General features: G+C 39.8%; 2 protein-coding genes across 9 annotated transcripts in view; one reads left to right on the forward strand and one right to left on the reverse strand.

The window, feature by feature from the left end:
* Positions 1-9,199, reverse strand: part of LOC109463763 (probable phospholipid-transporting ATPase IF) — a 92,308-nt gene extending 83,109 nt beyond the window's left edge. For 5 of the 6 annotated variants that reach the window (XM_019760616.1, XM_019760620.1, XM_019760618.1 and 2 more), the window contains exon 1: positions 8,900-9,199. In XM_019760616.1, coding sequence (XP_019616175.1) covers positions 8,900-8,947 — 48 coding nt within the window. In that variant the 5' untranslated portion in view covers positions 8,948-9,199. Of the gene's footprint in view, positions 1-6,832; positions 6,941-8,899 lie in introns of all 6 variants that reach the window. The other variant, XM_019760617.1, reaches the window with a different exon arrangement.
* A 400-nt stretch (positions 9,200-9,599) lies between these two features.
* Positions 9,600-25,703, forward strand: LOC109463770 (gamma-tubulin complex component 3-like). Of its 3 annotated transcripts, XM_019760629.1 has the most exons (22): positions 9,600-9,773; positions 9,931-9,976; positions 10,465-10,526; positions 10,846-10,913; positions 11,438-11,515; positions 11,950-12,149; positions 13,074-13,270; positions 14,377-14,495; positions 15,307-15,501; positions 16,216-16,348; positions 16,941-17,107; positions 17,684-17,794; positions 18,445-18,550; positions 19,118-19,242; positions 19,670-19,734; positions 20,827-20,962; positions 21,500-21,707; positions 22,301-22,389; positions 22,948-23,079; positions 23,531-23,671; positions 24,624-24,743; positions 25,448-25,703. In XM_019760629.1, the coding sequence occupies exons 1-22, from the start codon at positions 9,698-9,700 to the stop codon at positions 25,619-25,621; spliced, it is 2,748 nt and encodes a 915-aa protein (XP_019616188.1). In that variant the 5' UTR covers positions 9,600-9,697; the 3' UTR covers positions 25,622-25,703. The 3 variants fall into 3 exon arrangements, with proteins under 3 accessions (XP_019616188.1, XP_019616187.1, XP_019616186.1); XM_019760628.1 differs by lacking the exons at positions 9,600-9,773; positions 9,931-9,976; positions 10,465-10,526 and adding an exon at positions 12,158-12,295 and having other exon boundaries at positions 11,950-12,084; XM_019760627.1 differs by lacking the exons at positions 9,600-9,773; positions 9,931-9,976; positions 10,465-10,526 and having other exon boundaries at positions 11,950-12,222.
* Positions 25,704-27,593: the final 1,890 nt, after the last annotated feature.

Consider the following 27,593-nt stretch of genomic DNA (forward strand, 5'->3'; position numbering starts at 1 on the left):
CTTAAAAAAATTTTTTTTCTAAATTAACTGCAAAATGCTCAATGAAAGACATATTTTGGGTCCAACGTTTGAAGAAAGTCCTTTTCTTCCTAGTTGTTAAAAGTTTTTCAATGTAACAATGCAATTTTGTTTCATTAAAAGTTCAAAATCTATTGTTTTAATTATAAACCAGCCTGGTATGTTCACTTCATGGCTCATATAGTAACATTCCGGCTATCATGGGGTGCCTTGGCTTGTTTTTTCTTTATTTTTATTTCGCCCTGTCGCTTCATATTTTTTTCAGAAAAAAATCCGAGAAACAACAAATTAAATTGGTGTGGCCTTAAGTGAGGATGAACTGTCCTAACCTGTTTTTGGGAAGTATTGTATGACTTCAACTTGAAGTCAACTTTATTTTGCTTATGTTCACTCCCAGGCGCACTATAATCGCAGAGTAGACAGGAAATTTGGGGGACTTTTCCGGATCCAAAACCCAGGACGTGTGCCTGATAAACAAAGGAAGGGCTGACATTCTGAAGTTGATTACTTTTCTATTGTCCCATTGTCCAAAAGTGCCTTGTCTTAGCCTAAATTTTAGTGGTCAGTTGCCATTGGACCACCCTTAGGCCACACCGACTTAATTTTATGGAATTTATGAATCGGCACTGTATGTATAGACTGAGTTCTTGAGTCATGGAGCTTCGGTAGCCTGGTTGCCTGGCTCCGTATTGTCGCTAACTACCATGGACTACCCAGGCCTAGAGCCAGGCCAGAGCCTCGGTAGACATGATCTTTTTTTTTTTAGGACAGGCGAAAATCAATGCATGCACGGATGTCATCCATAAAATTAAGTCGGTGTGGCCTTAATTTTGAGTGCTTGAGACCAAGCATTCCGATCATCCCACCAACATTCAGGCGCTTCTAACTACACAGCATAAAACCACAAACAGCATTTGTTCCATTAAAACTCATCCCTTTTTGATTAGCCAACAGATCCTTTTATTACGAGTGAGCTTATGGTCATATCCGCAAAACCATTGTACGGCTAATAAGAATGATTGGATTTACCACCCACTACAGTGGGTAAGGGTGAGCCTGTTCAACCGATCATCCTAAAATCATCTGGCCGTAAACAATCTTAGTTATAACTCACCTACGTCATATATTATATGTGGAAGACTTTCTGCCTTAACCCTCACAATGTCATGTTTAGATCATAAAGTCTTGTTGTTGTAATCTGTTCTTCCATAGAGACTAGAGAGGATTCAAGTATGTATCATCTGGCCATAAATACAATTTTAGTTATAACTCGCCTACGTCATAATATTATATGCAGAAGACTTAAGCTTTCTGCCTTAACCCTATAGCTAAGTCACAATGTCAAGTTTAGATCCTAAAGTCTCGTTGTAATCTTTTCTTCCATAGAGAGGATTCAAGTAGAATGTATAAAAGAATCATCTGGCCGTATACGATTTTAGTTATAACTCACCTACGTCATATATTATATGCGGAAGACTTTCTGCCTTAACCCTAAGTCACAATGTCAAGTTTAGATCCTAAAGTCTCATTGTAATCTGTTCTTCCACAGAGAGGATTCAAGTAGATATAATGTATCATCTGGCCATAAACGATTTTACTGTTGTAACTCACCTACATCATACATTTTGTATATCATATGTGGAAGACTTTCTGCCTTAACCCTAAGTCACAATGTCAAGTTTAAGGTCATAAAGTCTTGTTGTAATCTGTTCTTCTACTGAGAGGATTCAAGTAGAATGTATATTAAAAGAATGATCTGGTATAAGATTTTAGTTACAACTCACCTACGTCATATATTATATGCGGAAGACTTTCTGTCTTAACTCTAAGTCACAATGTCAAGTTTAGATCTTAAAGTCTTGTTGTAATCTGTTCTTCCACTGAGAGGATAAGTAGAATGTATAAAAGAATCATCTGGCCGTATACGATTTTAGTTACAACTCACCTACACATGTACGTCATATTATAAGCAGAAGACTTTCTGCCTTAAGTTAACCCTCAGTCACAATGTCAAGTTTAGATCCTAAAGTCTTGTTGTAATCTGGTCTTCCAGAGGGAGGATTCAAGTAGGATGTATACGATTTTAGTTGTAACTAACATAAATTTCTGCATCATACAGTATTCATACTCTTAGTACATGTGAAAGGCTTTCTGTCTTAACCCTCACAATGTTTAGATCACAAAGCCTTATTGTAATCTGTTCATAGAGAAGATTCTAGACAGTAACAAAAAGGTTACATCATCATAGCTTATCGCCAATCCACTCCAGCCAGTTCCGCGCTGCTTCATTGGCCTCCTGGAGATCTGTGTCTGTGCAGGTAGGACCAAGCCTGCAGCCGTGCATCAGGTGCTGGATGGTCTGAGGGTCCTCTCCGCAGCTGCAGGTTGTACTGGTGGACTTGCCCCACCGTGCCAGGTTGTCCCCTGTCCTGGCCACCTTAGCCCTTGCCCGGTTCAGGGCCACCCAGTCCCTTCTGCGCAAGTCTGTCCCTGGGGGCAGTGTCTCGCTGGGGGGAGGGAGTGCCCTGTTGTTACTTGGGTGACTCTCCTTCCACAGCTCTACCCTGAGGGTCGCTGGTGACATACCCCCGAGGCGTCGGGCCGTCATGAAGCTGCGGCGGGATTTCAGACGTCGGGGGACCTCCTGGTGTCCGTATAACGGGTGCCTAGGATCACTGAGCTGCTTTTCTCGCTCTGTCCTTGTCTGGACATCTCGTCGGATGCCAGGTGGGCAGATACTTGCCAGTGTGTGCAGTGCTGACAGGGGGGTAGCCATCAGGTTACCGGTGATTGAGCGGCAGGCTCTATTCAGCTCCACATCAACCTTGGAAGCGTGGGGTGACCTCTCCCATACTGCGGCGCAGTACTCAGCAGTGGAGTAGCACAAAGCCAGTGCTGTCTGCTTGAGGGTGTTGGGGTCCGCTCCCCAGCTGGAGTTTACCAGGTTGTAGAGAAGGCTGTTACGGGCAGACACCTTCTTCCTTAGCTTGGTGACGTGTTCTCTGAAGGACAGAGTCCTGTCAAGGGTGACACCAAGGTACACTGGGTGTGGGGTGTTTTCGAGTTCTTTTCCCTCCCAGGTGATTCTGAGTTTTCTCGATGCTGCATGGTTAGTGAGGTTTGTACAAAAAGGTTACCGTACAAGATATTATGATGAAATAAATCAGTGTCTGTGTGTGTCATACTGACTCATATATTTTGGTATATTCTATTCATTGTCTGTCATACTGACTCATATCTATTTGTATATTCTATACATTGTCTACCCCGGTATATTTTTCTAATATATTCCAAAGGCCATTATTAAGATGTGCTCCTTCAATCTTAGAAGGGGTGCCTTACCTGTAAAATTTTGTCCAAAATGCTTAGTTTAATATCTAACTGTAAAATGAGTACTCAAACAATAAAATGACAGGAAATTTCAAGATTTGTGGTCTGCCCTTTTTCCATCCATCCATCCAGCCAAGCCTCCTGTGCAGGCCTCCAGGCAGGTGGGAGTTTTGATACTGCGTTTTTGTACAATTTTTAACGCTTTCTTTTACCAGCCATCCTACAACCAGCCATGGGGTTTGTACGCGCCATGGGGTGGCTGGTTGTACAAATGTAGGATGGCTGACAACTATATTATGATATTCAAGTGATGAACTGTAATTTGCCCAAACAACTTTTCATAACTATGTTAGGGTGGTCAACTAGGATGTTTAGTCTTTCCTCCATAATACCGTAAATGTTTGTTAGTATTTCATATTAGTATGTTCATTTGTAATAGATTTTAATTATTTATGCCAGAAATATTAAGAAAGCAAACTGTACAGCAAGACATAATTTAGCCAACAGCTACAAGTTATTCTACGTTTTCACAAATAAAATCATTTGATTGATTGATTGATTGGTTGATTGGTTGATTGGTTGATTAATTGATTGATTGATTGAAGAACGCATTAAAAATTCTACAAAACGCAGTATCAAAACTTGATCCCACCCTCCAGGAGGCCTGCACAGGAGGCTACATCCAGCCTGTCCCCTAGTTGCTGTTTTACAGATGAATTAGCCTGGATGCCATACTTTATGTCCGCTCCAATAGTTCCGATATACCACCTCCCAATCTGGATGTGCAAAATGTATGGTTCCTAGTAGCAGCAACTGGAGCAGACATTATCTATCCAGGGACTGGCGCCCAGAATCCATCGAATCTCAGACCTACTGGTTGATTTATTTAAGTTTACAATGTTTCAGTTTGTAAAAGAATACAGTGCTACTAAATGCTGAATGCCCTCTTTGGGGACAAGAACATCTATCGCCACAGTAACTAAATGATATTAAAATTTATATTTTGTACTTCTATAAATTTGTTTATTTGTTTATTAAAATTTTCCACCAGATATGTGGAAGGGGAGGGAGAACAGGTGAAGCACCTTTTCCAGATCCCACCCCAAATTGTACATCAATAAAAACATATAGAAAAACAACATTGGATTTATACACATCATACATTTGAACGTACATGTAGTACGTATGTTAAATACAATAGCAAGACCTATAATACTAGTCAGCAATTGGTCTACCTGTATATTGTTGCTTGCTACAATAAATGAAGATTTAGAGTAGAGGTCGCATTTCAAAGTTTGAAATTCACGTTTCAAGGCATGAAGTATTGGTGCATGTTGAACTGTCACTTTTGACAAATGGTGCGACCACAGCAGACTAATTACATGTACCTGCCCTACTACGCCAGGACATTTCCAAAATGTCATCTTGTGTTTTTCATTATGAGCAATGACGGTTTCTCATCTGTAAAGCATTACAGACAAGAGGGGAATATCTCATTGTGGTTACAAAATTGGTAAGTGAGACAGCTCGAGGCCTTTCCCTCTTGAGGGTAAACTCTGTCCAAGCTTATAAGTCAATAGAACAGAGGTAACAACTATTGTCAAGAGAGATACATGTATGCCTCCAGGTTGCTTTTTTTTGGTGGAAGAAGAGCAAAAGGATATTACTTATTAAGACAGAAGAAAAATGTCCAGACTATATGCATGATGTACAAAATGACTAATAAACTGGTGGACGTCCCAACTACTAAGTACCTAATAGTAATACCAACCCAGAAGAGAACAAGAAATAGCCATGCCTTCAAGTACTAGAATTATCAACCAAGGATTGATGTGTTCAAGCTTTAGGTTCAAAGTATTTACCTCTTCTGGGCTATACATCCAAAAAGTACAACAGATTCTCACTGTGTTCTAAATTTAGAGTATAAATTTTTGAAATTGCCAATAAGATGACTTCAGTTAAGATTCCTATCAACCAAGGATTGAGGTATTCAAGAATTCATTCTTTTCTAGAAGTATCGCAGAGTGGAACTCGCTGTCACCAAGTACAGTAGGGGCATAATGTCATTAGATAGCTTTAAACAATGTCTAGAGTTAGAAGTTCAAGGGTTAGATGTAATAAGTTGACCTGTGTAATATAGCCAGCTGCCGCCGCGCCGCGTCACTGCGAGGCTGGTGTGTTACGCCAAAAGGCGGTTATACCGGCTATACAGATACAGATACGGTACCTGGATTCAAACCAGTGTTCTATCCAGCCTGAATTCTTTTTCTGTTAACGTTATCTTAATTGTGTTTGACGTAACATGATACAGATTGCTGAAGGTGCAAGGGGTCGCATTTTGAGCGTGACAATCCTAGGGAAAATCTTGACCCTCTGAAATGCTATTTCCTGCTGTATTTGACTCTTTTGAGAGGCAGATACACAAGTATTTTTGCTGGTACTGACTATATTATATATAGCCTCCTTCAGTCAGTGGTAGACTGGTGCCATGGTAAGACTAAGCTTTAGGTTTAATGACATATATCTTTCCATGTTTGTCAGATTTTTGTCTGGCATGAGTGGCAAATTCCGTCAAATCACAGAAAGACAGACACTGGCTAAAATACAAGTTCCAAGATTCCACTGAAGTCATCAGCACTTTTGCGCCATATCCCCTATTTCTGCTACATTATACTGTGTATTGTTGTGTCTTTGTGATAATTAGATTCCTTTGGTTGTAAATAATAATTAAAGCTGGGTGATTGATAAACACTAGTAATTATAAGGTGCATCTATTAGCGTGCATAGCTTTGAAGGTATGTCTAATTACTATATACAAGTGAATGTGTCTTTGCATTAATGAAAATCGTGACCATGCATTATGTAATCTGTGTGTATCAGCTTTGAAGGTATGCATAAATAAAGAACTGAGTTTGCATATGTCTACAAGTAATTTTAAGATATACATTATAAATACATATCTGTGCATCTACGTGTACAGTAGTCGGTGTGTATATGGCTCTCAAGGTATAATATTTGTGTACACAATGAAATGTTGTTACGTGAATATTTCAAAGAGAACAAGAAATAGCGCTAGCCATGCCTTCAAGTACCAGAGTTATCAACCAAGGATTGAGGTGTTCAAGAATTCATTCTTTCCTAGAACTATCGCAGAGTGGAACTCGCTGTCACCAAGTACAGTACTAGTAGGGGCATTGTCATTAGATAGCTTTAAACAATGTCTAGAGCTTTAAACAATGTCTAGAGTTAGATGTTCAAGGGTTAGGTGTAACAAGTCGTTCGGTACATAATATAGCCAGCTGCCGCCACACCGTGTGCCTGCGAAGCTGGTGTGTTACGCCGAAAGGCGGTTTACCGGCTATACAGATACAGATAGATACAGATACTGAGAGATTGGAGTAACACTAACAGTTGTGTGTATTGGAAACAGATACATATATTATATTAGACCTTCTAATTATGCATATTTGATTACGCTCCATACCTTATTTGTCTTCTTCTTCATATCTCCGCTCACGGCACAAGAACGTTTCACCAACCAACCAACAAACACGCACTTCCAACGAGAACCAAACACGGGAGCTTTCGATCACTGCAGTCCGTTTTTGTTAGACACAAACGGAAAATAAAAACAAAAGGAAAAACCAAGGTGAAATTAAAGGAAACAGAAAAGGACTAGATGGAATGAAAATGAAATGGAAAAACTTTTTCTACAAATTATTGACTACGTTATTACAAAGGAAAGAAAGAGATAACTCAAATACAAATTTCTTTAAAAGATACATTAAATTTCACACATCATATTTAGTCATAACATTACTAGTAAGAATTAATATAAATGAGTAACATGAAAGAAACAAGTAAAAGAACGTGATTCTTACCTTTATTTGAATCTAACAACCACTTAACTACATTCTGTGTATTGAAATCTTCAGAGCTTTTTGGTGTTTTTAAAACAAGACCAAATTGCAGGGCGCTTTCTGATTCTCAGAAGTACTTTATGATTCCATGAGGAACTGAGCCCACGGAATTTCAAACACAGTTCCCATAGTAATTAATTGGCAGGGCTTATATTACAGTGTGTATACATACATGTATGTATTGCCCTAGAAAGAAAATGGCCTGATTTTTGAGTGCTGCGGGTTATGGTAAATTCATTTATTTTCACAGAGACTTGATTTCATGGCACATGAAGAAGGGGAAAGGAAATTTTTGCTGTGTTGTAAGTTCACATTTGCAACAATACTGACTGAAATAAGTAACGTTTGTGGTACAATTCTACAAATTAGAAATATTTACAAATGTATGGTGACTCTATAACCGTGGGGGGTTTATAGGCACTACCAACTGACCTGGCCGATGGTCCTAGACCTTTGCTGATTCAGTAGGAGCGTCGGATTGTAAGCTGGCGCCCGGGGGTCTTGGGTTCAAACCCCGACCCGGAACCAGGAGGGTTTTTATCTGTTTCTACTGCTCGCCTCCTGTTTCTTACAACTCTGTCAAGGTACTGAAACTTAGCTTCTGGACTGAAACAGGAAACACAAAATTTTCTTCCCTATGCCTAACGAATGTACATGTACGTGTACACAGCCTTACTCAGGTACCCTATAAGTATAACACACCTTATAATTATCTTGTTAGGCCAATGACCTTACAAAGTTACAGACTTTGACCTGGTAGAGTGGTTCACACCCAGGTTAAAACAATAGTGCAAAGTCCATGTTTCTACAAAATAAGAGAAAAATTCAAACCACGCTTTCTGGACCTGAACAATGGCAACTCTTGTTTAGTTTACATACCTTAAACATATCATTGATCATTGTTTATTGAGTAACATAATAGAGGGAATGAATTTCTGCCCAATAATTTGACCAAACCCTGCTCTTCTTGATTTTGTGTTAAGAGGTTTGATGCCCCAAAACACAGGACTGAAGGCTTACGTTTAACAGATGTTAAAACATATGACATCCTCAACTGTGCACATAAGCAATACACTTTGTTTTAAAATCAAAACAATTTTAAATGCTTCTTAACATCACAAGGAAGCCAACAAAAATACTGTTTTCACATAGGAAGGGCTTTTCTGTTCAAACAATCTTGAATTGCTACTATGTTTTATTTTGCTTGAATTTTAAGTAGGCTGTATGCTTCATATTATAATACCCGTGAGAACTGATTCTAATACTGAATGGTACTGTATTTAAGCTAAAGCTAAATGCAAACGCTGTGTTTTTCCGTTCAACCAGCTCATACAAACCTGTGGAAAGTAGGCCACACGATCTCTAACCAGATAACGGTGACATCTGCTTGGTGCAACAGATATCACCACAGACTGAGCCTACATACATACACCTGTGCATGTACCAGTAACGTTAAGGTACCTTAATACTTGGTTATCACTGGGGTTTTAAACATATCCGCTGTCGTTTTTCGAATTTTTGCCAAGAATTCTATATCTCCTGTATTTGATGAGATTGTTAGAGGGAAGTACGAGAAAGGAGAGCTTCTACAAGACGGAAAATCGAAGAAAAGAACCCAAGTTGACACGTACCACACTTCTTCCGATTCTCCTGATAGACCGTCGGGCGAAATTCTGCATCGCGACAGGCCCCTCACAAAATCCCCACAGATGCTAGGACATGGCTCCCGGGCGTCTTAGCAGACAATGAGCGGTCGTTCAAGTCCAGACTCGATCGATAATGAAGATCTTTTTTCCCGTTGAAAATGTATTTCCTGGTCGCTTCGTCTGGCAACTTGGCACCAAATGAACTCTTCATTTACGACCCGGAAGTGGAGACCCAAACGCATCGAAATGGTTCCCCTTCCATACAATAAACATAACAAATCGGACCACTTTTCGCCACCATATACACATTATAAAAGATTCATAAATTGTACAATCTACATTATTGCATATTTCATATCATTTTGTGCTATGATGAGTACGTATTTATCCAAAAACAAAATAATTGTAATGTTTGCCTATGCGTTTGCGTGCGTTTTCTGTTTAGGGAAAACACATTACTTATCCAGAAAAAGGGGTGGATGTACCTTGTCTTTTCTCTGACAGTATTTGAGGTTTTATAGATTTTAATATCACAAACGAAACGCAAATCATAATTCTTAAAGTTTTAGTTCAAATCTCAGCAACATTTTGCTTTGTTCAGAACAATGACGAAGGAAGTTTTCATCGTGAAATAGAACCCTAGCTGCCTTAATGGATTGTCCCTTAGCACAATTTTTAGCTCTTGGCGGGTAAAAACAAAATGGCGCCGAAGCCGACTTAAATTTGTCATCAGTGATCGATTTATCTTATTTCTCCACAGAGGCTCAACATTGGGTCTTGACAATGTCTAAGGTAGACATGAAGAGTCCAGCGGGCCTTCTACACAGCCTGGTTTGTAGAATCACGGAGAAGAAAGAAGGTAAAACGGCGGGAACATGCTCTTGTTGTGTAGAAATTATGAAGGGGAGGGGTTCTTGCAAATTATGAAAAATTGGATCGGATTTTTAAAGATAATAGTTCGTCATAGGAGACATTTAAGATGTCATTATTGACTAAAGCTAACGTTTGTTTTGCAGACGACGTTTCGCCACAGTTCCAGTACGCCTTACGTGTGTTGGGAAGGTAAGCTTTAAAACTTAATCATGAGAATCATAGTTTTCAAAATGAACAAAAACAACGTTAATTTACAACTGAATAAAATATATAGAGTATGGAAAAAGATAGCAGGAAGACGAGGTACACAATGACATGATTGCTATATGGTATTGTGCACTTATAACATTCTCATTCTGTATGTAACATTTTTTGTTAATAATCATAACTAAGAAAACACATATCAGAAAGCCACAAAGAAAATCAGTGACCTTAGAATCCTAGTAAACTATCCATGCACTACAGTTTGTGTAACAAGTTGTCTTTCTTAGAAGATACAAATAATTTACTTGTAGGTGTGTTACATTGTTTACATCAATTGAATCACAATACAAAAATATGAAAAACCAAAGTTTGAAAGTTTGGCTTTAAGTTTAATTATTATATTCTAAAGCTCAATTGTCAACTTTAAAGGTGTCCATAATGCTCTAACCAATGAGTTATCCCCTGTTTTCCAGCCATTTTACCCCTTCAGTTGAAAGTGATGAATTCCAGCTGGCAGAGAGAATCAAGAGGAAATGTAAGATTTCACTGACATGTAACGTTAACTTAAATGTTAAAGTTTTTGTCTGTTTTGTTTATCAGAAACAGGCTAAACCCTGGTAGTGTGCATCAATAAAGTGTGATAATGAAATTTTGTTATAATGATGCTAAAAATAAATTTAGGACACAATCATAATCGTATGGACATTTTATGAACACATATTTTGGCTTGAGTTTAAACTGTTAGATATTTATGTTATGCACAATATCAGAGATATGGTTCAAGACTTGAAATTCTTAATATGCTACATTAAAATGATTTGTATAAAGGTATTCATGATTGTCTCTTCCTGCAGTGGTGAAACAGAGAAGAGAAGGGGATGCAGCAAGATTTGCAGAACTGCACCGTAAACTTCAGAGCAATGTGAGAACTTACTGCAAACTTCTGGAATGTATTTTATTATTTTTACCTTCACAGATGGAAAACGTATTGTTTTGCTCTGTTTCCTCCCGTTCTTCTCCAAACAAATAAGGTCAATGACCTGAATCAAATGTTTGTCACCATGGTAGCTGGTGTTGGGTTACATCATGTTGCAATGTTATAGCAGGAGGGATTTAGACTCCTGTCTGGCCATACCGGTATATATGAGAGTTTACAGAGCAGACAATATGCGAAGGTGAATATCATTTGCTTTGCAAATGTTACCTTCCTAGTACAAATATACAATAGCTGTACTTGTTCCATGCACAGTGTTTCAACACCAGATCTAAGACAATCCTGTAGGTATGCAGTACGTAGGAATGTAATCAGGAAGTGATATAAGCATTTTATCTTGCCAGTAATTTTTGCAAGACAGTATAGAGCTGCATGCAACTACAGAAACAACATTTGGATGTAAGATTTGTCAATGATGATGAAGTCAACCATGTTTTTCCTCCCACCCACAGAATGTAGTAAAGAACAGATGGGCCATCCTTTACCTGCTGTATAACCTGAGCCATGGTCCAGACAGACCAGGAATCAAGGTATAGTAGTGTCATGTTTCACTCTAGTTAAATTACCTTTTAGCAGTATTGTTTTAAGTGTCACGAGGACTCCTGGTGGTTGTAGATAGTACTGCAAGTTCTGTGTGTTTTGAAATAATACAAATTTCATGAATTAGACATCTTTCTCAATGACTGTTACATGGAATAAAGTTTCTAAAACAATTAAAATCTTACCGGTTCTCAAATTTTGTATCTAAACAAAGGCTTTAACCTACATATTGAAGTCATTTTATGATATTTCAAGATTTTGAATGTTAACTAATTGACAGTCTTTGAAACAGTTTCTCACTGATCTCATCAGTTATGCTGACTGCATGATATCAGAAATTTAGAATGACAATGTCAATGTTAGAAAACATGCCCTTGGTGCAATTTACCTCTGTTGTTCACATGTATGTTCCCTTGTTAACTAGATTACAGCAGGAGAGGCGTTGTTTGGGCAGGGTCTCCCTACAGATGCCACCTCCACACCTTTCCAACATGTGCCCGGGATGCCTGGTCCCTTGCGCACACCCATGCCTGGTGGGGACACCACAGGGAGCAGTGGTATCAGCAGTATCCACACAGCAGACAGGAGTGATCCTACACCTACTCCTCAGTCCTTCCCAGCTAGGTAAGTACATCAGCAGTATCCACACAGCAGACAGGAGTGACCCTACACCTACTCCTCAGTCCTTCCCAGCTAGGTAAGTACATCAGCAGTATCCACACAGCAGACAGGAGTGATCCTACACCTACTCCTCAGTCCTTCCCAGCTAGGTATTAGTACAATGTAGCAACAGTATTGGACAAGTCCAATTGCCCACTTGCCCAGCAGGGCAAGTAAAAGTACTTCGTTCGGGCAAGTGCATGTGCCCCTAGACTTCCAGCTGCTATGGTGTTGGAGCAAGGCAAACCACCTTATTTTGATAAATAAAGCTTCCAACATTATGAACTCCAAATTAAGATAATTTCCTTGGTGGTAGTAAAGATGCATAGATATATATGTATATTTTGGGCAAGTGAAAAGTTGGTTTGGCGAGTGGAAATGACCTTGTAACTTGAAAGTGGATTTTTGAAAACTTGTCCAACTCTGATGTAGCACCACAAGAAGCAAATACATGTACAGGGTTCCAACTGCATGAGGTAAAAGCTGAAGTCCAACAGCTCTTGTTCAGACATTTTTTTAACTACACTATTGTTTATTTACACATATATACATTAACAAAAAATACATAAATAATAAAAAATGGACAATATGTACTGTGTATGTATGTGTCATAATTTGTGTCAATCAGTTTGTAACTGTATAGAAGCCTAGGATACAGGATTTTTCTTTTACAAAACCGAATTTTCTCACCTAAAGTGCTTACGTCTATCAGACACCTTCCTCAGAGCTTCTGACTTGAGTTCTGCTTCTTGTAGTTATATGTCGCAGGGGAAAAAATTTGGTTGTGTAAAAGTAAAAGAAAACTCCTGTATCGTATACTTTACCAACTTGATGGAATTATTTTCGTAATGTATATAAGCCTACACTAAGTTGTGCTCTGTGTTACAGCTATGGACCCACCCCTGGGATCACCCCTGCCCAGTCCCTCTCCCAGAGACAGGCACTAGGCAACAGGCTGGCCCTGAGTCTGTCGTCACGGCAACAGCTGAGTCAGCCCCACCTCGGGAACGGGGACATGTCGGTGGCAACTGTACCATCAGGGAGGGCGACCGCCTCTCTCTCACTCAGACCTGGAGCTGACAATAGTCAGTATCTATCTGATCAGAATCTGATATTTTAAGTTAAAGGCATCCAACACAATTTTAGGGTGGCAAAACCGGAAATCAGGCAATCTGTATTTCACACTTAAAAAACGGCAGCAACAAGCCCCAAGATTAGTCCTTTATTTTCTGGGTGGTACTCTAAAAATCAACCCAGGTCCTTCCAGTTTTTTTTGGCAGAATTTTGGGCATTTTTGCTTCATGAATGTCAATTGGGAGAGTGTTGTTTCAACTTAGTATGTAGATAAGTAACTAGAATATTGACTTTGAAAAATCTGGTTTTCAAGTCCTAAAAACTGCACTGGATGCCTTTAAAACTTAGAAATTTTGTTCGAAACCAAAAAAAATTGTTCTCACCGAGAGCTTTCGATCTGTCACTCTGTTGTTCTTCAATAGACGTACCCAGAGAGACTTTCAGCCAGAGGACAAGCCTCACTGGGTCAGTCTACTGAAGAAAACCAGAGTGACTGGTCAAAAGCTTTTGGTGAGAATGTTTCTTTCTGTTGGGACAAAAGTTTTAGCTTTAAACATGTAACTACCAACAGATGAACTATCATAACACTATCTATCAGAATTTGTTAAATGTGAACACATTAACAAGAAATACAGCTTTCAAGCTAATGAAAGTGATACTAGTATTTCTATAAGGAACTTTGACCTGGATGAAAAAGCTAGATACAATGATGATTTTAAAATATGCAACTAGAAAGGTAACATTTGCAAATTATATAATGTTTACCTTCACATATAGTCTGCCTGTTAATTCTTACTCAAACACATTCATATATACATATGGTCAGACAGGAGTCTAAATCCCTCCTGCTATAAAATTGCAACATGATGTAATCATGTAACCCAACATTAGTTCATGATGTAACCCGTGTGGTTCAGGTCATTGACCTTTTTGGTTTGAAGGAGAAGAAGAAACATAGCAAAAACACTGTTTTCCTTCAGTAAACACAATAATTAGGCCACTGTCAGGTACAATCTTGTATCTCCACAAGTATTACATCTGGAAAATTCTTCACTGCCTAATGTCTTTACAACTGAATGTTTTCTTAAGAGATTTTCTGCCTCCTTGTCCACCACAGCTTCCTTTGAGCTGTCAGAAGCTGCCCTGTTGCGAGATGTCCTCTTTGTCTTCCAAGGAATCAACGGCAAAATTATCAAGATGTCTTCAACAGCTGACAGATTTCTCATCGATCCCAAGGTCTGATTTAGATTTGTATTGTTCAAAAATTTCTTTTTCCTGTAACTACATAGAATAGAACTCATTGCCACGAAGTACAGAGTAGGGGCCTAGGAAAAAGATGATGAACGTCTTTCCTGTTTCCGACTGACCCTAAAAAAATGGCTGACCGTAAACTTTTTTGGTGTGAACCCCTGCAAGGGACATAAATTTTTCGAGCTTACCGACCTTTTCTAGCTCCATGATCTGACACCTGAGAGATGAAACATTGTACAATCAGTTTTCCAACATTGACATTGAAAATATAAGTGTCCTCATGCAAGTTTTACTTTGTTAAACTGTATTGTATGAGTTGAATCACTAGAGATTGCCAAAGTCTGACAAAAAAAGATAATCTCTACCTACTGACCCTAATTTTTTTCAGGACTGAAACAGGAAACAAATTTTTTTCCTAGGCCTTACTAGATATCTTTAAACAATGGCTAGGTTTTTCTTACTCATATATCTTATTTTTTATGTTTACCGAAGGAAAACATATTGTTTTTGCTCAGTTTCTTCCTCTTCTTCTTCTCCAAACAGTGACCTCTTACCTGACCAATGACATGATTTGTTGACTTCTGTCACCATGGGGACTGGTGTTGGGTTACATCATGTTGCAATTTCATGGTCTGCTTTGCTCCTTTCCCCATATACTGCTACATGTAGTACATGTACTATGTGAATGTGTTTGAGTAAGAATTAACAGAGCAGACCATGTCCGAAGGTAACCATTATCCATTTGCTTTGCAAATGTTACATCTCTAGTTTGATATCTTCTTTTTTCGTACCCTAGGTTGGAGTTCCCCAGTCTTGGAGAGATCTCCTAGGGAAGTTGTCTGAGTTAGGCTGGCTGCATAACAAGATCCGCAAGTTTGTGGACAGTAAGATCTCAGACAGGGCCCTGGGGCTGGTGGGACAGAGCTTCTGTGCAGCTCTGCAGCATGAACTCACAGAGTACTACAGACTGGTGGCAGTGCTCGATGCACAGGTGAGGACTGAAGACTTTTTTTAGCGTAACCTCAGGACACAGCAGGTGAATTCATTAAAGCCCAGGCCTCGAAATTAATTTTTTTCCTATTGTCCCAGCACTGTCCCAAAAATAAATTTCAATTGTCCCGAAGAAAGGATGAACTGTCCCAACCTGTTTTTCGGGAAGTATTGTATGACTTCAACTTTATGAAGTCAACTTTATTTTGCTCACGTTCTGACTGCCAGGCGTACTATAATTGCAGAGTAGACGGGAAATTCGTGGGGACTGATAAACAAAAGAAGGGCTGACTTTCTGATTATTTTTCTGTTGTCCCAAAATGTTCCGAAGCGTCTTTTTAGTTGTCCCAGTCTAAATTTTAGTGGTCAGTGGCCATTTGACCAAAGTGAAGCTCTCAGTTTACGTAATGACAAGCGAGCCTGATTGGTCTTAAGAATAATCTGCACACCCCCACTGGGGCCTGGCTGGAGCGTTTAAAAAATCCAAACTTTGGCGTTCAATTTGGCGGTCAAAATGTGGCCATAGTGACAAGACGAAAGACAATTATAAAAATAGACCCAAAAGACAACCATATCAGATAGAGTTTTGCAGTATTTCTAAATATGCCTCAGCTATCCTTCTTGAGCACCTTAAAGTACTAATTGTATGTGGATTTCAAGGAAAAGAAGGAAGTTTATACCCTTGAAAGAAAAAGATATTCAACTCTTCTTGCAGGTACAACAAGACCAGGACTTAGGAGTGAGTGTAGGCAGTGGAGGTGGGCTGACCCTGCGTAGACTGGTCGTGTGGTCCTACGAACCTCTACAGAGACTCAAAACTCTGGCATGTCTCGTCGACTCCTGCAAAGGTAATTAAAGCTATTTTTGCATAAAAGTACATTATATAACCTCTGAAAGTTTCTAGTCTTCTCTTATAAGCTATATGATAAGATCATTGTTCAGGCCTAGTAAATGTTGTGTTCCCTGTTTCCAGACCGACCCTAGAAAAAACTGCTGACCCTAGCCTTTTTTTAGGTGGACCCCTGCAAGGGACAGGAATTTTTCGAGCTGATCGACCTTCTGAATACATGTATTGTATTTTCTAGCTCCATGATCTGATACCTGAGTGATGAAACATTGTACAATGGGTTTTCCAACATTGACAATAAAAAGTTTCCTCATGCAATTTTTTACCTTGTTAAACTGTATTGTATAAAGCTCCTTGGTATAAGTTGGATCCCTAGAGATTGCCAAAGTCTAAAAAGAAAAAAGGAAAGAAAAGAATCCATACCTACAGTACAATGTACATTGCACCAACGTAAAATTTTTTTCTGGACTGAAACAGGAAACACAAGAATTTTTTTCCTAGGCCTCACCAACATGACTGCCTCAAATTTGTAGTGTGAAAACTTGTGTACAATATTAATGTTGCTAAAGCATGATTGTGATGTATTCCTGTAGGTAAAAAAGGAGGTGCGCTGGCGTCTGTTGTCCACTCCTACATGCAGACAGGAGACCCGTCGCTTCGCTCGCTCGTGAAACACACTCTGAACGTCGTGTCTCAGCCCATCTGGGAGATCATGGAACAGTGGATCTACGAGGGAGACCTGGAGGACAACTATCAGGAGGTCTGTTGGCTTGGTGAAAAAACTACAGGTTGTATTATCCTAGCAGGGATAGAAATACATTTGTACCACCTGCATGTGCAGGTTACTAGTAATGGTGCAGGTAAAATTGGAGCTATGCTGGTTTTTCTAATGTCTACCTGTACCTAACCTGTACTAGAGTTCGAAGGAATGCTCATCTGTGTTGGTAGAATCCATAGTCAAAGAGTTCATACTTCTTCCAACACAGAGAAGTGACACCATAAATTTTCGGCTGAATCCGTCAACCTTCATCAGATGTGAGAGGCAATCGCTGACTTTTCGGAAGTCAGAAGCGTGATGACGTCAGGAGTGCATCAAAAGTGGCGGGAAGACAGAATCTAGTACCTTCTTTGTGTTGGAACAAGTTTGAACTCTTTAACTGTACTAGAGCTGTGTACCTAAACAAATTTCAGGTACGGGTACAGGTACACGGGTCTAGGTACAGATACCTAAACCTGTACCTAAACAATTTGACCAATTAATATATTCTTCTGAACATGTTCTTCATAGTATAGAAATTCAACTGTCTTGTGTGATTTTGTGTTTGTTTGTTTGTAGTATTTTGTTGCCTCGGACCCGACTGTTAAAGAAGACCGACTGTGGCATGACAAGTACTCCCTGCGCAAGTCTATGATCCCAGCTTTTATCACGAGGGAACAGGCTGACAAGGTAAGGCTACAAGTACAATCAACTTTCAGGCCACACTGACTTAAATTGTATGGGTGACATCCTCTGAAGACCCCCAAACTGGTGCGTGCAGGCGAATAAAGTAAATTAGCCAAAAGAAATGCCGCTTAACCATAGGAATACACAGCTGGTATTGTGAATTTATGGTAGTACATAGCAACTTTTAGGACAAGCCTGCACATCTGCCCTTTTGCGGCATTTATGAGTCGGCACTGTATTGGGTTCTTGAGTTCTGTGGAACCTGGGTGCCATCCTCCCTAGTTACCACCGGCTCTCTATTGACACCCAGAGATGTGATTTTTTTTTTTTTGAGAACAGGTAAAAATCAATGCATGTGTGGGTGTCATCCATAAAATTAAATCAGTGTGGCCTTATGATAATCTGTAACACGTTGCATGATAAAAAACATAACATCAACAAAGCCAGCTGAATCAAATTTAATTTCCATCCTCTGCTACCAACTCTTTCTCTGTTCTATGCTTAAAAATAATGTGGGGTACATTTTCGCCTTTCCAGCAAGAAAAATATCACTTCCCTTTCAAGTGAGAAGAATTTTGTAAAACTATAAGACATGTTTTCTTTCCTATTTAACCTCGTCATGTCCTTTTTTCTCGTCTTATCCTGCTTCTTAGATCCTGTTGATAGGGAAGACCATCAACTTCATCCGCCAGGTGTGTCAGGACAGGTCACCGTTAAAGACCAAGGCAGTGGTGAAGTCTGGGGAGGCTGAGGAAGAAGGTAATACATGTACCTGCAGTACCCACATCAACTGCTAGGAGGCACTCATGATCCATGTCCTGGAATTACAAACAGACACACAATGTAGGTTTGCTCCATGGGACCATGCATTTGGCTGACAGAGCCAGGGGAATTTTTCCAGTACGTTAAACCAATTCATACTGAACTTGGCAAAACTGGTGGAGGAGTAATGTAGCAAATTATATATTATAGCTATTTTGTACGTACATCAGGGCTCTAGCCAACTTGAAGTCTTTTTCCTCCAGCCAAGATTCATCAACGGATGTTGGGAATCTAGGGAGGTCCAGGGGCATTCTCCCCCTGGAAATTTTGGATTTTCAAGCTTTCAAAAACTTTCAAAAATTCCCATTTTGAGAGGCAAATCATGGTGTTGAGAGTGGTCATTCGGATGTTTTCATATTTTTACCCTAGTTTTATTCATTTTGTCTGTCAAGGTTGACGAATTGGTTTAAAAAAATTTCCCTTACACGCTGCAAAGTTCCGGTAATTGACTGAAAAACTGGTGCTGGCTAGAGCCCTGACGTACATACGTTGTATTTTTTTCAGGTGACCTGTTTACGAGGGATGTAGATGGTAGCCTGCAGCAGGTGATTGACACGGCCTACAGAGAGACCAGCCGCATCCTACTGGACATTCTACACACCAAGTACAAGTTCATGGACCATCTCAAGGTTCATACATACCATCCTCTGTATTAACAGTGTTGTTTTCTTGATTTGTTTCGTCAAATTTTCACTATTAAATGTACTTAGGTATCCATTGACTATTGAAATATCTCAAACCAGTTTAGCTCACTGAAGAGCTAATCTTCCACTGGTTGTGACAGAGAAGACAGACTCTATGTACAGTATTTACAGGTTCATTGTACCGGGGAAATTCCCCTAGCTCTTTTTGACAAGCACAATGAACAGTGGACCACGGTTTAACGTCCCGTCTGAAGGACTGTGACCCTAAACAGTAGCGTGCATGTCGGGTGAGCGACAACAGCCGGGATTTGAACTCCCAACCTCTTAGTCCAGAGGCAGGATTGCTAACCACTGGACTACACACACTACTGTATTGTAATACATTGACGTTCTAACGTTCTCTGTTCTATAGGCTATGAGACGGTACCTACTGCTGGGACAGGGTGACTTCATCAGACATCTGATGGACCTGTTGGAGTAAGTGATGCAATCTTACTGGACTCAAATCACAAAGGGCCATAAGGGGTGTTTGAACCCATACTACCGGTATTTTATTTGAGAAATGTGAAAGGGAATGGAAAATTGTAAAAAAAGAATAAGAAGAATAAGAAGCATTTTCACAATGATTTTCAAAGGCTGTGATGAATGTTTCAGCCCCCTAGCAGCCTTCTCTGAAATTGCAGGGACAGTTCTGTCAGAAATTTCAAAACCATCACCTTGCAATCCAGAAGCAGCATAAACTAAAGTAAAGTCAAGTAAAGCAGCATTGCTGCATCGGTGAAGGTTAGACATCCAGGTAACAAGATATGTCAAAAAACAGTTACTGGATATGATTTTGAAAACGGTCAGATGTTTCAGGTAGCATCCACTACCTTTCGTCAGTGACAAAAAATTTGTCTTAACCTACAGTGTGTGTACATGTATTTCCATGTCAATCAATAGTCCATGATTATGAACCTGAATTTCTGACAAGAGTCACTGACAAAAAGTATAGTGGATGCTACCTGAAACGTCTGACCATTTCCAAAATCATATCCAGTTGCTTGAGTAGCTAACTGTTTTTTTTTTGGCGTAAAGCAGCATTGCTTACCACTTGACCAGTGTACTTGACCAGTGTACATTACTGACTATACTATCAGGAAAGTTCATCTGTGTTGGTAGTTACATGTTTAAAGTTAATATATATATAAGACTTTTGGTCCAACACAAAATTTTCTCACCTACAGCTTTCGACCAGTCACTCAGTGGTCTTCCTCAGTAGACTGACCCAGTGAAGCATGTCACGTGGCTTCTTTGAAGTGTGACGTCAACACTGGGTCAAAGGTATCTTGTAGACGATGTCGGCCCCCGTCGTGGTTCAATGTAGGGTGATGGGCCCTGATGTAAATGGCTTCCTTCACCCCTCTCAAGAAATAGTCTTGTTCAGTGTCTAAAATCCTTACAGTGTCAAGTGAAACAAAATGTCAGGGTGACTCTATGTCAAAAGCTCTAGGTGAGAGAATTTTTTGTGTTGGACCAAAAGTCTTAACTTTAAACATACATTACTGACTAGTTGTTTCCCTCCTCCAGACCAGACCTGAACAAGCCAGCCAGTACCCTGTACCTACACAACCTGACAGGTATACTGGAGACTGCTATCAGGGCCACCAATGCACAGTTTGATGATCCTGACATCCTCAAGAGAATAGACGTGCGACTCCTGGAGGTAGGCAGCAGTCGCGATCGAAGATAGTAGAACGATAGTAGGCTAGTAGAAGCTGCTTGAGCAAGGAAACAGTGTACAGTCGGTTATCCAATATTGACAAAAATGTAAGTTTGTTAAGCTGTAGTGTATAAGTTGGATCACTAGAGATCGCCAAAGTCTAAAAAGGAAAAGAAAGAAAAAAAGATACCTACCTACCGATCTTAATTTTTTTTCAGAGGAAACAATTTTTTTTTTCCTAGGCCCATCAATTTGAGCATGTCAGCAGAACGTACTGCACCTGTGCAAAACCCGTAATGTAATGTGCATAGCACTTTGACAGAACGTCTGTAATAAGGTCATATTCGTGCATATAAGGTTAACACTCCGTCTGTAGTTTCCAAATGTTATGTTGGAAAATATATAATCTGAAACAGGCAAAATATTGATGCAACAATTTTGTTGACCAAACTTCCTACAAAAACCGTGAAATATTGGGGTTTTGCACAGGTGCAGTACGTTCTGCCAACGTGCTAACAATTTGCCTTGAATTTCTCCTAGGTTTCTCCAGGAGACTGTGGCTGGGATGTGTTCAGTCTGGATTATCACGTGGACGGACCCATCAGTACGGTTTTCACGCCGGAGACCAAGATCCAGTACCTGCGAGTCTTCAACTTCCTGTGGCGTGCCAAACGAATGGAGTACACGCTGACTGAGATCTGGAAGGACCAGATGACCATACACAAGCTGCTGCTCAAAACTGTGCCAGGTACTGCTGTGTTTTTTTTATATACTGCATATTTATGGGTACCTGACTTCCTTTGAAAAAATTTGTTTAGAACAGTAACTTTCTGTATCTGTATAGTCTGTATAACGGCCCTTCAGTGTAACACACTAGCTTTGCAGGCACACGGCGCGGCAGCAGCTGGCTACAATACACCGAAGTTGTGTTACACATAACCCTTGGACATCTAAATCTAAACGTTGTTTAAAGCTATCTAGTGATAATGCCCCTACTGTACTAGTTCTTGGTGACAGGGAGTTCCACTCTGCGATAGTTTTAGGAAAGAATGAGTTTTTCAACACCTCAATCTTTGGTTGATAACTCTGGTACTTGAAGGCATGGCTATTTCTTGTTCTCTTCTGGGCTGGTATTAGGTACATGTACTTAGTAGTTGGTACGTCCACCAGTTTATTAGTCATATTGTACATGATTTCTGGAGTGTATTTGTGTTAGGGTTTTATCTTTTTTTTTTCTTGAAGCATGCAAAATACAACATAATTCATTTATTTTATCTTAACAATGAATCAGAACTAAAAATGATGGATTATCTATAAGTAAATTGTTCTTCCCTCCATCAGAGTTGGCGTCCCTACTCCACCGCTGCCACACCCTGTCCTCTGAGATGGTGCACTTCATCAACCAGATGCAATACTACATCACATTTGAGGTAGGTCAGGCTTTCAGATGTTTATGTAGCTGATACAGTGATAGCCTGAAAACTTATGTAAATTGACTTGACTTCCTCAATATGTAATCTAGGACAAAAGATGTGATAAAGGTTCTATATTCATTGTGATAGCAAACAGTATGAACCAAAAAAAACAAATCCATACAGACACTACAGTCTTCCTCAGGATGACTGACCCACTTTTTTGGTCACATGACCTTGCGGACAGGATGCTCCAGAAGAGCACGTCGGCAGAACGTACTGCACCTGCGCAAAACCCCCATTTCTCACGGTTTTCGCTGGATTTTTGGTCAAGGTTGCTTCAGAATTTTCCCTATTACAGGAGATATCTTTTCTTACATAACATTTGGAAACTACAGACTGGACGTTAACTTTTTTTGCGCGAATACGACATTATATGAGACGTTCTGCCAAAGTGCTATGCACATATATTATGGGTTTCGAGCAGGTGCAGTACATTCTGCGCTCCAGAAGTGTTTCAAAGTTATCTCAAAGTTTGTACATCCTGTTTGTTCCCATTGTAAATGTTACTGCTAGGTTCTGGAGTGTTCCTGGGACGAGCTGTGGAAGAAAGTGAAGGAATCGCCTGACCTTGACCATGTGATCGCCTCTCATCAAGTCTTCCTGGATGCCATCATACAACACTGCTTACTGGATGATGAATCCAGGGTAGGGAACTCACTAAAAGTGTTTTTATAAATTATATACTGGATGTTTTATGGTTTGGCCACACCAATTTATTTTGTTGTTTCTCAGATTTTTTTTAAAATCAGGAGCGACAGGGCAAAAAAAAAAACAGGCCAAGGCACCCCATGATAGCCAGAAATGTTACAATTTGAGCCATGAAGTGAACATACCAGGCTGGTTTATATTTAAAATGATAGATTTTGAACTTGTAATGAAACAAAATTGCATTGTTACATTGAAAAACTTAAGAACTAGGAAGAAAGGACTTCATGTACATCATGTACATGCTAGTTATTTCAAAACATACCAAAATCATTGGTAGGCAAGTCACCCAACTGTCACCGGTTTTTGCCTACCAAGTGCTGGCCGTGACATCATAGTTATCACTCATATTGCAGTGTTAGAACTATTGTCAACCCTCTGTTTTTTTTAGGAACTTCTCACACAGCTGAGGACCATTTTCGACCTGATCATCAAGTTTCAGTCAGCGGAGAACACCATGTACAAGAAGGCAGAGGAGGAGATGAACCTCAGGCTCAGGTTCCTCCGCAGGATCCAGGAGAACACAGAAAAGGTCAGAGGGCAGGGGTCAGATGGGTTACAAGGTCAGGGCAGGGTCAGATTGGTTACAAGGCCAAGGCAGGGGTCAGATGGGTTACAAGGTCAGAGGGTAGGGTCAGATGGGTTACAAGGCCAAGGCAGGGGTCAGATGGGTTACAAGGTCAGAGGGCAGGGGTCAGATGGGTTGCACACGCAGGAGGTAGAGGTTAGATGGGTTGCAGGGGCAGGGGTCAGATGGGTTACAAGGTCAGAGGACAGGGGTCAGGTGGGTTACAAGGTCAGAAGGCAGGGTCAGATTGGTTACAAAGTCAGGGTAGGGGTCAGATGGGTTACAAGGTCAGAGGGCAGGCTCATGGTTACAAGGTCAGAGGGCAGGGGTCAGATGGGTTACAAGGTCAGGGCAGGGGTCAGATGGATTACAAGGTCAGAGGGAAAAGGTTGACTTGTCATATGATCAGAGAGCAAGGTTCAAAGGGAAGACTATAAATGCCATGTATGCTGTGGTAACTGGTAACACATACATATTTGTACATTGTAAACTGTTATGGGTACAGCATATCCTTCTGTGCTCAAGGAGCCTTACTTTAGTTGTATCTGATTGTGTGTAGGTCATCAAGTGTAACTGCCCCTGGCATGATACTGTAATTCACAATTTTTTCGCTGTACTTTCATGTTTGCTGTCACTTTACAGTGAACTTACCATTTCCATTAACGAATTTTAAATGATTCGCCGACTTTCTTTTTTCTGCTCCTGCTACCACCATAAACATGTTAGTTCTGCAATCATGTCCATTTTTCTCAGACCACAAACTTTTGCTACTGCGAACATAAAGTGAACACTACATGTACAATGTAGTGTTGCAGCAGTAGATGAATAATATGTATGACAGGAAACTTGAACAAGTGTTGTTTTTTCTCTTATCATGATTGAATGGCTAAATACATTTGTTTTTTTATCTCAACAGGGAAAATGGGGAGTGACAGAACTGGACGAGGAAGAGGAGAACACAAGAATGGAGGAGTTCCGTGACAAGTTCCTCTCCAAAACTACTTCTCAGCTAAGGGTGATTTCACAGTCCTACCAGGTAAAGACATGAGACTTTATTTTGAAAAGACGATACTGTATTTTGAAGAGAATTCTGTAAATCTTGAAATGTTTGCTATGGTTTCATTTTCAATGTGAGATCATTACATATCTGGAATATACATTTCCATTAATTGCTACACAGTTCTTGCAACTTCAAAAAACTCCTTTCCCCTTCTACCCCCAAATGCCTACAAAAATAGATTAATTTACAGTAGCCTTCAGGGCGCAAAATTAACATTGTCTCGGTGTCAAATGACACTAAATTTTCAGCTCGGGACAATTCAAATTACGTTTTGCGACAATTTTGGTTCAACTGGAAAATTCTAAGACCGTCCACGTCATTTAGGAAGGCGATCCATCCATCCTGCTGCGGGCTGCCAGCAGCCCATAATACTCAAATTTATGTTCAAAAGATCAAACATTTAAATTTGACCAATCATTGTAGGGGGGCCTCAAAGATGGTGCCATGCCCATGATACATGTACTATCATGTTGTACAAATTCAGTTGTCGTTGTTTTCTTATTGTTGTCATAAACTTATTTCCTGAAAAGCAGGCTGTGACAGTCCATCCTCAGTTCGGGACAATTGAAATCTATGTTTGGGACATTTCTGGGAAAATAGTAAAAACGGTTAATTTTGAGGCCTGGTCTTCTGTATTTCAAATGTATTTTAATGTTCATATTTCTACCCCCCTCCCCCAGGACATGGTTCAAAACTTCCTGCTGATGCTGAACGAGCATTCCGACCCGAGTCTTCGCTTCCTCAGCTTCCGCCTGGACTTCAACGGACACTACCACCAGCGCGAACCCAAACTCAACCGCTCCCTCAGCGTCAGTTACGCCAGAACACGCCAACGCTCCGGAAAAGACCCATAAATTCAACAAAACACTAGAAACTACTTTTTAAGGTAACATTTGCAAAGCAAGTGTATAATGTTTACCTTTGCATATGGTCTGCTCTGTTAATTTGTACTCAAACACAACCACATATATGGTGACATGAGTCTAAATCCCTCCTACTATAAAATTGCAACATTATGTAACCCAACCCAAAACCAGGTCAGAAGTCACTGTTTGGAGAAGAAGAAGAGAAAACGTAGCAGAAACAATATGTTTTCCTTCGGTAAACATAATTACCTCTTCAAATTCGTCTTCCATGTGATAGAATTGTTCACCGTCAATTCAGAAATACACTGAAAATGTCAAATTTCTCACCAATTTTAATTACCCTTAGGCTAGCCTTGTCCTGCTGGCATTTTTTACACAATATTTTTCAATCATTTCATGTCTTAACCAGTTCATAGACCCCCGACTTTTTTTGCCCTGTGGTGGCGTAGTTACATGTACTTTTGTTACATTTGTTGCGTTCCGCTGCGGTGTGATGCGTTGCACGAGAAATACTCCCAAAACGTAACTATACTGTATACAGACTGTGTTATATAGATGGTACTGTATGTGCAAAACAACAATTGTTGGGCGCCGCAGGACAAGGGTTAAAAATTCAAAGTCCAATACAAAGTGAATGTATACCTTATAACAAAAAGATATGATATAAAGATATGCATGTTCTCTCTACCACTGAGTACTACTATTTGGTACCACTACAGTAACTTGTAATGACTTGTAAAACAAGTCCAAGATGTGCAGTTTGACAGTTAAAAACGATTTTCTCATCAGGCTTTCAAAATGTATGCAAATTTATGTAACACCTAGAGGGTTAAGCCCCAAGTTTGTTGTGTAAGCCCAAATACAAGAGCTGTATGTCCACAGAATTGAGAAAACAGTTCAGGTTTAAGTTTAAACCCACAAATGTTTACTGGTACAAAAGACTTCTATTGTATGTACATGTATGTATGCAATTAGTATTAGTGGCATATGTTGTCATCCACACTAACTCTCTTGAGAGGATTACATTTTTAGGATATATACATAATAAAAAAAATTATATCCTCTCCAAGTGATATACCAGTATTCTCATAGGAGCTATGAGATAATATCAGCTACTTGTCGCTTTGGTTTGCAAGCTTAACAAAACATAAATGCTGTATTATAGTCTGAAATCCCCAGAGTGAAAAGTTACCAGGATGTGTTACACCATGCAGATGTGATAACAGACATGCATGAATGGGCAACATCCTGCCCTTAGGAGATGTATTTATTGTTCATGTTTGAGTGCGTATGAATAAATGATAAAGGTATACTGTGTGTTCCTCTATTAAAAATTGGATCCTTTGTGTTCCATTGTCCTCTGTCTGTTATTCCTGTACTCCCAGAGTTGTTCTTTTTTGTGTGGAGACAAGAATGAGTTATGACGGTATGTCAGGAAGAGTATCGTTTTCAAGGCACGTCTATTATATCTTTGTGACCCTCGTGGCTTTGCCGTACGCCGATTCTTTTGATCACGCGAGCTGCGTAAAGGTATTGACACCCCTCGTGGACTTGAGTGACGGCTTTATTCTCTTTGTTGCATAACAAAGGAGGATATGTCATGTTTTTAGTGGGATGATTCCATGAAAGATTTAACAATCCAATGTCAAGGACTTTTGTGTTGTTCGGGATTTTTTTTTCCATACATGTACTATCAGCAGTAGAGTTTATTTGCAACTTCAAGGGCTACTTCCAACATGAAACTAGGAAGGTAACATTTGCAATAAGCATAATGTTTACCTTCACATATAGTCTGCTTTGTTAATTCTTACTCAAACACATTCATTTAATATTATATAGTGCCAGGAGTCTAAATCCCTCCTGCTATAAAACTGCAACATAATGTAACCCAAGACTAGTTACCATGGTGACAGACGTCTGGTTCAGGTCATTGAGCTTATTTGGAGAAGGAGAGCAAAAA

The sequence above is a fragment of the Branchiostoma belcheri genome, unplaced genomic scaffold (genome assembly GCF_001625305.1).
Source record: "Branchiostoma belcheri isolate BF01 breed outbred unplaced genomic scaffold, Haploidv18h27 scaffold13, whole genome shotgun sequence".
Classification (NCBI taxonomy): Eukaryota; Metazoa; Chordata; class Leptocardii; order Amphioxiformes; family Branchiostomatidae; genus Branchiostoma; species Branchiostoma belcheri.

Excerpts from the sequence above, each read along its gene's own strand:
- LOC109463770 (XM_019760629.1), top strand. The coding sequence starts at position 9,698 with ATGTCTAAGGTAGACATGAAGAGTCCAGCGGGCCTTCTACACAGCCTG. Across the intron at positions 10,914-11,437 it reads ACCGTAAACTTCAGAGCAAT|AATGTAGTAAAGAACAGATG; the intron begins GTGAGAACTTAC and ends TCCCACCCACAG. Across the intron at positions 12,150-13,073 it reads CCTCAGTCCTTCCCAGCTAG|CTATGGACCCACCCCTGGGA; the intron begins GTAAGTACATCA and ends TCTGTGTTACAG.